Source organism: Penaeus japonicus, unplaced genomic scaffold (genome assembly GCF_977035675.1).
Source record: "Penaeus japonicus unplaced genomic scaffold, GWHDUDI00000001_assembly GWHDUDI00000002, whole genome shotgun sequence".
NCBI lineage: Eukaryota > Metazoa > Arthropoda > Malacostraca > Decapoda > Penaeidae > Penaeus > Penaeus japonicus.
Genome location: NW_028234404.1, coordinates 6,971,426 through 6,981,425, shown reverse-complemented (window position 1 = coordinate 6,981,425; position 10,000 = coordinate 6,971,426). Strand labels below are relative to the sequence as shown.

At 35.0% G+C, this 10,000-nt stretch overlaps 1 protein-coding gene across 1 annotated transcript in view; it reads left to right on the top strand.

Moving 5' to 3' along the window:
* LOC122248171 (RNA-binding protein RO60) overlaps positions 1 to 5,949 on the top strand; it is a 16,908-nt gene extending 10,959 nt beyond the window's left edge. The window contains exons 5-13 of the mRNA XM_043008026.2: positions 392 to 550; positions 903 to 1,030; positions 1,376 to 1,492; positions 1,661 to 1,875; positions 2,050 to 2,197; positions 2,577 to 2,678; positions 3,217 to 3,375; positions 3,480 to 3,640; positions 3,990 to 5,949. Of these exons, the coding sequence (XP_042863960.1) occupies positions 392 to 550; positions 903 to 1,030; positions 1,376 to 1,492; positions 1,661 to 1,875; positions 2,050 to 2,197; positions 2,577 to 2,678; positions 3,217 to 3,375; positions 3,480 to 3,640; positions 3,990 to 4,116 (1,316 nt within the window). The 3' untranslated portion in view covers positions 4,117 to 5,949. The remainder of the gene's footprint in view (positions 1 to 391; positions 551 to 902; positions 1,031 to 1,375; positions 1,493 to 1,660; positions 1,876 to 2,049; positions 2,198 to 2,576; positions 2,679 to 3,216; positions 3,376 to 3,479; positions 3,641 to 3,989) is intronic.
* The last annotated feature ends 4,051 nt before the right edge of the window (positions 5,950 to 10,000 follow it).

The following is a 10,000-nucleotide window of genomic DNA, read 5'->3' as shown; positions in this document are numbered from 1 at the left end:
TGCATGCACAGATGTATACACAGACATGAAAACATTCACTCAAGTATCCAGTCAAACTTGCACTTACATTCACATGAATTATACACACACTGACTCAACACATCCCCCCTACCACACACACACACTCTTCAAAAACCACTACACTATGCTAGTTATCTCGCACACAAACAACATACTCATTAAACACGTGCTACAGATTCACTATACACTCACACTTATTACACACTCATTAAATGCATACTAAGATAGTTGCACATACTTACAAATACGCATGCACTCACATACTTGACACTCATACATACATAATTTTCATGCACATGCAAAATGCACATACCCATGAACTCACAAAGAGTCACACATCAAAATGTCTATTACACGTCAAATCTCCCAGGCTGGGGACGTGGTCTCCGCCGAGCCGTTGGCGAGTGGTACCGAAGTTGGGAGCCCAAACGGCTGGCCTTGGAGGTGACCAGACACTTCAGTGCCCATGGGTGGACGCACCGTGACGTGGTCAGGCTTGCTCATCTGAAGCTGAAGGAGATGCCCCTAGGTAGGTCTGGCTGGAGAGGAGGCTTTCCTTTGCAAGAGGAAGGTTTTTAAGTGTATTCTATGTGGATAAGTGTTGTGTGATAGCTCTCCTGATGGATAGTTTGATTGAGGCTTTTGAAATATTTATGTAAAATAGATATACAAAAAATACCATATTTAGATTTTATTTAAATACAGTGAGAACTATTTTAATGCTAAATACCTATCATAGCTCTTATTGACATGATATGAGCTTGAATAAAACATGAAAAAAATATAACCCTTTCTTGGAGTTTTGATAAGATTTTGCATTATAATTGATCTGATTTCAGGAAAACTTTGTATGCTAATCCCTTTGACATATTGTTAAACAGGGAGCCAAGTAGTTCTGCACTATGTTTTTATGGGACTGGACAAGACCGTTCAAGAATACACGGGGAAGGACAACACCAGTGAACTCTTGGAACTCATGCAGGTGCTAGATAAGGATGGGCACCCGAAGGTATGTTGCGATTATGTTTTATGACGCCTGCTTTTTTATTCTGGTTGATAGAGGAACTCTCTCTGATTTTACGCCGTTTTTTTACCCTTTTTTCCGTGAAACGATGATAAAAATGCTTTGGGTTTGAAATGTATATCATTAATGGAAAAAGGAAAAGTATTATCACAAGTATTTGTCAAGAGATTAAAGGTGTTAAAACAAATAATTAGTTGCTTTCATTGCTTCCTGGTTTTAAGCCCTGTAGTAAGACAGATTCTTTGTATATGCTTCGTTAATTTTGCATATTTCATGAAACAAAAGATTTTGAAATTATGAAGTGATTGATACTATTATCCAATATTATAGGATAAGGAACAACAGTGGGATGTAGATCAAGTGATCAACAAGGTGAACAAGCTGCATGAAGTGTACAATGAAGTGACACTTGATGATGTACCTTCACAGAGCCTTAAATCTCCTGAGGTAAGTTCTCCTTGGAATTACTCGCCATGATGATACATTCCTTGCTTGCTGAATGGTAAGAATTTTGTTTTCATAGGCTTGTTTTGCTTTTGACTTGTTATTCACATATAAGATCTTTGGCAGGGTAACTTTCTGGGTCAGCCATTCATTAATAAGTATGATTTGCAGGTCTGGTCTCACATGCTGGACAAACTGGATGGAGAGTCGGCCGTGGCCAGTGTGAACCGCATGGCCAAGGCGGGTCTGCTGAGCCAGAATGCAGACAATGCCAATGTCCTTCCCAATAAGTTGGCCGACCGCCTGACTCACTCAGACGTTGCTTCAAGTCCTGTGACTCCATCTGTTGCTCTCATGGCTCTCCATGCTTATGAACACCCATCCAGGTAGGTTTGTTTTCTCTCTCTCTCTCTTTCTCTCTCTCTAGTCAAAGATATTTGGTCTTTGTTAGATTTTAGGATTGACATTTGAATAGATTGTGCTACTATGTGTGTTTTTTTTTATTGCTATGTGTGTTTTGAATACTTCATTGTGACTCACTGTGAAATTCCTTTTGTCAGATTCTCAAGCGAGGCCTGTGGCAAAGTGTACGAGAAGAAGTCCTGCAAGTCCCCGAGAGCCCCTACGAAAGCCCCCCTCAAGAAGTCGACCAAAGTTAACCAGGGCATTGTTGATGCTCTCCACAAACTCATTGCTGGAAGTTCTAAGGTTAGTAGTATACGCAATCTTTCAAGTCTTTTCCCTAAAGATTATTGCGATGGTGTTCTCTGGCATTATTATATATTAAATTCAAGTGAAGATATTTATCATTAAGCCAGTTGGTGATTGTAATAATTTCAAGTCTCATGAAGCAGGTTTTGATCTGTAGACTCCAAAAGTACAACTTATTTTTGTGTACCAACTGAATTATAGCAGATAGAAATGATTGTTTAGTACATATCTGTGTCTGATCGTAAGATAGTACATCCTTTAGGGGCTAATGTATGATATCATGAGTATGTATTATTCTATTTATATGTGAAGTCAAGAGTATGTATAATCTATTGTTATAAGAAGTCAGGAATATTTATTCTTTGACTCATTTCAGAATATTGAAAAGACAGCAAAGAAGATAGCAATTGTTGTTGATGTTCGGGGTTACATGAGCACGAGCCATGTGTGGACAGGTAACCCAGAAGGCAAAGGGGAGGTAAGTTGCTGCCATTTATATTTATGTTCTCAGATCTTAGGTATGTTTATATATTCCCTGTACTTTCTTATTTTTCATACTTTTAGTAGGAAAGTAACTAATACGCCCCCCTCCCCCACGTTAGAGTTTGTGTTTATGCTGTTTATTAGTAGGGAAGTGTTCTAAATTTCAAGTCCTAAACTAACATTTTGTATTTGTGTGCTATGAAAAATGATGGTTTTAGACATTTTGTAACATCAGTCAGCACTATTTTATTATTTATTTCTTGGGTTCTCTTAACAACTTACCAAAAAAAGACAGATTTTGTTACCACTTTGTAATATATGTAGAACTGAATGTAATGTTACATTGCATAAAAAAATGATGCCATTAAAGTGAGTTATGACAGAAGTGTTATTCATTGTTATTCAAAGTATAGTTGTGTTGGTTAATTTTCTTGTCTCATTATTTCCTTCTTTCTCTTAGGTATGTTTATAATTAGAACAGTATGTGGATCACAGTTGTTTTGAATATATTTTAACGTTTTATACTCCCACAGGTAACAGGACACGAAGGAGCAGCTGTGATTGTGCTGACCCTCACATCCGGCGGAACTTGCCCGGTGGCGAACACCCTTGCCTTCTCTGGTACAGGAGTAACTGAAGTGCCTGTTAACGAGGGAATAACCCTAATGCAGCTGGTGGAGAAGTTCAAGGAGGTGCGAGCTCATTCGTTTCTTTAGATAGAGGTGTTTACAGCTTGGTACATGGTATTAGGAAAGATAGAATGGCATTCGATAAGAAGAGGTATTCTCCTTTGCAGACGGTGATAGGCGAGGTCAGTGTGGATGCTGCTCTGAATTGGGCCCAGGAGAAAAACATGGAGACAGTTGTGGTCATCACCCACAAGCTCGACCAGCAAGCCATTACTGCTGCTGCCCAGTCCCTCAAGCAGATCAATGAGAAGAACAACACACAAATGAGGTATGTTGGAAGATTTTTATTTTTTGTCTCTTTTTAATGTTGGTTGGAAAATGATAGTGATGGAAACAATCTCACTCTTTCTGTGTTCATGATATTCATGACTTGTGTTAAAGCTTACTTATTTTCAGGTTGTTATAAGAAAAATATTAATTCACTCAGTAATAGTATTTCTGTTAAATTCAAACGAGATCTGTAGAAAGCCTCATGAACTGTATATACATTGACAACACTGTCCAAAGAAATTGTATGCATCATATTTGAAGATCATTTCATCACTCCAGTATTAGATTCAGGTAGCTGTAAGCCAGTTAATTACCTTGATTAACTAGCTTGCCACATCTTATCGCAGACTGGTGTTGTGCGGACTGGGGACAAAGCACCTGCACACTCAGCGAACAGAGAACTTCCTCCTTGTGCTTGGCTTCGATCAGCGAACACCCAGCATCATCAGAGCCTACCACGAGAGGCTCTTTTAAGATGGGGACAAAGTTAGCCTTCATTTTTTTTTATCAAAGGAGAGAGTTGCTATGACCAGCAGTGGGAGGAGATCTGAACCACAGTTGTTCCTTGCAGATCGACCTCAGCTCTAAGGCATGGGATTATGACTAGCAATGTTTGTACTACTATAGGCCGTCGTATGTGAGGTTGTTGGGCGATCAAAACATTCATGACATTGTCTTCCCAGCAGACCGTAACAAGAGGACGAGGCCTCGTTCTTGAAGATTGTGATCAGGTTTTCCGATCTGAGATTCCGGAGATCTTGTTGCGCCTTTGAATCCAAGTTTCTCTAGCCTAAGGGGTTCAGTGCAGTACTTGAAAAGCAAATCATTTTCAAGTGGGATTAACTGCATGGTCCTTATGACAAACGATAGCACAGACTGAGCTAGATTTTTGGTGCCTTCACAAAATTTTCCAGATATTTAGTGCACGGTCATTTTGTAGAAGCATTTTCTCATAAGAAGAATTGAGTAGGACACTGTTTTGAAAGATCTGAAAGTATTTTGCGACCAACACATTTGTCTATGAAATATACCTTAATATACCTGATATGTGCGGGTTGAACTTCATGTCCTGAACTCTTGAGGGTAGCTGATATTGGTCTAGAAACTTTTTGAAATAAAGATTAGCTTTAATGATGCTATATAGCTTTGTACCATTGAGTCTGTTAGGTACAAGGGCTCATTCTGCCATTTTAGAATATTTAAAATTTAGAAGGTGATATTTTTGAGTAATTAGTGCTGGTAATATCCATCCACATATATAGGCAGATGTAAGGATTTATGACTGCCATTTGTGTAAGTGTAGAGTTCTATTCCAGAGATATTTTGGAGAAAAGTGTACGTTGAAACTTGTACAAAATTCCAGTACATGTTAAGTGTATTTTGAAGGAGAAACTGATCTATTTCCGGATCTAATTGTTTATAGTTTTCTTCATTTCTACAAGCCTCTTCTGTAGTTCTTTCAGGACCCAATCTTATAAAAGTGGAAAGATGTTTAGAAATGTATGCTGTTAAGCCAAATTGACAGCGGGAAAACTCTATTGAAAGATTAACCTATAGGAGGTATTTCACCACAGTTTATCGTGTATAACACAGATGCTTCACATGTAACTCTAAAAATAGATATTTTATTATAGGTTTATTATAGAAAGCCTAGATTTACTGAAGAATAGAGGAATAACAATTCATTATTGATATTGTTACAAAGATTTGCTTTTTTTTCCCATAAATACATAGAGAAACAAGTTTTACCTTTTCTTACGTCAATCAAACCACGATAGTTTTTTCTTATCTTACAAACCAAGCGAGTTGCTAGGCTAGGAACTACATAAGACTAGAAACTTTTAAAGATTAGATCTGTTTCCATGCCACTATGTTAGGCTGACTTTTTTGTAAGGGAAGACATTAGTAACATTCTTATAATGTGTGGCTCACTAGTACTACAAATGACAGGTCTAAGATGTCAAATGAAGTTAACGAAGTTGTGGATATTTGATCACAGTTTGAGAAGTTTTAATTGTTTCTGGGTGTAGGAAACTAGAGACTTCAAGTCTTAAGAGCAGTAGAGAGCACTGAACTTTTCTTGTGATGGGTGAAAATGCTCCCTTTGATTTTTAAGTGTAGGATCCCTGGTGCAGCTCTGAAGAAGGTAGTGTGAAATATGTAAGAATTCAAAGGGAAGAATGAAAAGATTCTAGTGCTAATGAAATTTATGGATAACAAATGCTGGAGTAACTGCCAGTGTTCTTTGAGATGATCTGAGAAGCATGCATATATATATATATATATATATATATATATATATATATATATATATATATATATATATATATATATATATATATATATATAATATATATATATATATATATATATATATATATATATATATATATATATATATATATAAATAATGTATGCATGAAACTGGTGTGTCTTATTTTTATAGTACATATTTTTCAATATCTGTTTTAAATAATTCTGACCAATTTTATTTAATGTAATTCATAATTTTTCTTTTAAACTCATAGATGGACTGAAATTCTATATAAGGTATATAAACCATCATGTTAGGGAAATTCAGGCAAAAAAATAAAACAAAGACAAATTAAGAAAGTGTTGTACTAGTCATGTGAAAAGAAAAGATGGAATTTGTGTAACACTTTCCCTTTTGCTCATGAGTTGCACGTAATCCATTTGTTTCTTGTGCTGAGGAAAAGTAAGATATGCAGTTTTGTTTATATTTTGTAAAGAATAAATTGCATACTGCTGATCAAGAACAGTAAAGGTAATGATCGTATATACTTCTAATAAGTTTTGAATGAACTTAGGACCAGGGAATTGGAGGAAGCTGATTTTCAGTGGAAAATTCGTGCTAAAGGAGCCAAGGCTGGTGACTGGTAGCTTTTCTTAGATAAAATGAATTGGATCTAGATATTTATTTGAATAATACTCTTAATAAGTAGGATAAATTGCTATTCTTCTTCTTTTTTACACGTGGGAATTCGAAAAGGGTGATTTTATTCCATTTTGTGAATGTAATGGCAGAAGGATTTTAACCATTGAAAAGAAGTTGTCGATGTCACATATTCACATGTCAGAGCACTCATTTACGAAGTGATGTCCATCATTCCCATTCTTTGTCATACATTTTGCTGAAGGCTCACGACATTATTCATGTTTGAACAATCGTGCAAAGGTGCACCATCCAATGCATCATAGGAATACCATGAAAAAAGAAAGATGAACATATTAACTGTGGATGGATTCATGCAGCTGCGTGCTTTGGATAGGGAACATCTATGAGATTAGGTTGTCTTTTGTTTCAAGATCCTTTTAAATGGATTTTATGGTGCTGTAGACATGTGTTAAGGCCATCCAGGCAACAATCCTGATATCAGATTATTGTTATTTAAAATATGTGTATATGATGAATATATGTGTATATGAATTAATCAATCCTCTTTGGGGAGAGGAAGCCGGAAACCTGAAATCTATGATAAAAAGATGAGAAGGCATTCATTCCTCTACAGTGTCTACACTTTAAGATATTTCCTTTAGGCTTCACACATCTAGGATATTTAGCGGTTTTATCCCAGCTCATTCCGTCAGTTCGTGCTGAAAAGAGTAAAGAATATGAATATCAGGTCAGATGGAAGAGTTATTAATGGCAAACATACCTGTTGTGCTCTTTGAATTTAGAAATTGAAAGTAATCGAATGGGGATATAATGCATTTTTGAGAAGAGTAAATCTTACTTGAGGATTCAAGGTGAAAAGGTTGCTACTGAAAGTTTTTATATTGGCCTTACTAGAAGAAGAAAAAAAAAAGAAAGTAGTAAGATAGTATTATTATTGGTCACCTATAGATCAAGATCTGATTTGTGATTAGGATAAAGAAATATGTCATATATTCCCATATATATATACACAGAGCTGAGGCTATCCTGTAAGACAATTGAAAGAACTTTTGCATTTGTTCAAAACCCTCACCCTATGTGATAACTTTAGTGAAAGGGCATCACTTGTCAATCACAAGCCTGTGGGATATCAGAGTGGAAAATTTTAACTAGAACCTTTCTGTGAAGTGCCAGTCAAATGCAGTGATTTTACTGAACTGTATATTGTATTTTTTTTTTTTTTTTTTTGATAAGAAACCTGGCAAAAAAAGCTTTAATCTGTTTTAAACGTCTTGTTGTATGTCACAATAAGAAAATGTGATTTGCATTTTATATGATTTCTTGCATTTCTTGTTTTTGTTTCCAGCATTTTACGTTGTGTTGTATTTTATATATTCTTTTGGGTATGTATTATTTGAAATATGTGAATCCACTTGGTTGCATGCGTTTGTGCAGTAGCAGCATTTATATTGCTTTATTATATTTATGTCAAGGCTTTACCTACTGTATTTTTTCTTTGTCATTTTTATTCTCTTGTAAGTAGAATGGTGAAAAATGACTAATAGAAAATCATGGGCCAGATACAAACATGGTAAGTATAAGGCATTTACGAACATGGCATTCTTTTGTGCATTACAGAAATTTGGTATATTAATACTGCATATAGTCAGATTCTCTCGTCATGTTCGTCGTTAATCAAATGATGATGCCTCTAGTCGTCAGATTGCATTGCCGTTTCAGGATTGTTCTTTGGCTGAAAAAAGAAAAGAAAAAGTACTTTTTGGTCTACGTTCATATATATCTACAAGGGGATTATACATGATCAAATTTCTCAATTTGAAATTTTATTTTATGTGTTGCACATTATAAAAAGATATCCAACAGTTATGACATGCTTTTACATAGATATAGATGAATTAGATAATGTAAGGGTTATTAAATGCTGGGTTTTATAATCTGCTTGTTTGCAAATTGATGTGCAGGTTCATATGATTTGAAAGTTGTCTGCAGAATTGTGCATTCAGTCCCTAATAAAATAAACGGATTGTATATATTATTAGAGCAATCTCCAAAATTCTTGCAGGCAAATATGGATCAGTACCATGTATAATTTGTGTAGGATTTTTTTCTCTTGATGAAAGACTCAAAATCTGCAAGCTTTAAATATAATATGTTATTGATAATGTTGTATTGGAAAAAAGTAGGACAAAATGAGAGCTAAAGTCCCTGGCAGAAAGGTACTAGGGTGTGAATTATTCTCCAGGAAGGAGAAACAAGAGAAACCATATTGTTCAGTGCTGTGTGCAAGTGCAAGCAATCATCTATGTTACGTATGCAGGTATATATATATATATATATATATATATATATATATATATATATATATATATATAATATATATATATATATATATATATATATATATATATATTGTCTTACGAAAGATGTAGAATAATCATTGTTTTGAATACCTTTTAGGCAGCTTTTAGAAGGTAATGCTTATTATTTAAATATTTATGCATCTCACCAGAATAACTAGCATTTAAGACTTTTTTTTTTTTCTTTGTAATGTGGTTTACTCTGCATTTTGGAACAGAATTATGCAAAAGTAATTGTCGTTGAACCGAATTGAAGAAGGGGTTTGGTCGAACGGAACTATCAACCAAGAGAAACCAGTGGATCACATGTAGTGGCTTCATGAACACCAGTGTCTTGAAGGGGAAAAATGCACTATTGGAGCATTAGGTTCCTTGAGGGGTCTTTTGTATAAGGCTGACTATGTAACTTTGAATGAGTGAACTCTTGAAATTGATTTTGATCGTGTAATGTGCTTTTGATAAATTGCCCCCTTTTGATTTGTTAGCAGGAAGCCGTTGTGTGAGCTCTCGGTCATTTATTGGGTTTATCTTTTGTGATGTAGTACGCGAGTCCATTAGATATTAAAAATATATAAAGGTTATGAAAACGTAAAAAAAAAGGAAAAATAGGGGAAAAAAAAAAAAAAAAAAAAAGGGAGCAGCATTGTCTAAAATGAATATTTTCTCGTAGACGCTTCTTGTAGACATTTGCTACATGGCTTTTAGTTACGTTACCTCTTCTTGTGTAGCTCGTATATTCCACATTCTACCAAAGAATCTGTTATTGTGTATCCTCGTTTGGCTTTGTGAAATATAGATCCTCCTCATGTGCATACTTGACTAATCTTACAGTGTTTGGTTTGTTATTATCATCATCATTATTTTTATTACTAGATATTTAACTTATGAAATTTTTTGATGGAATTATGGGTCAAATTGGTCGAAGGTTAAGGTTTTAAAATTGTGTTTGTCATTTTTTATCTCGTAATTTTTTTTCTCTCTATGAAGTAAGTTTTGTTATTGTCAAGGCATTGTATTTTGTTAAGAGTATGTGATCTTATCATTCAAAAGAATCTCCCATCGTATTTCTCGGGGGAACGTCCTC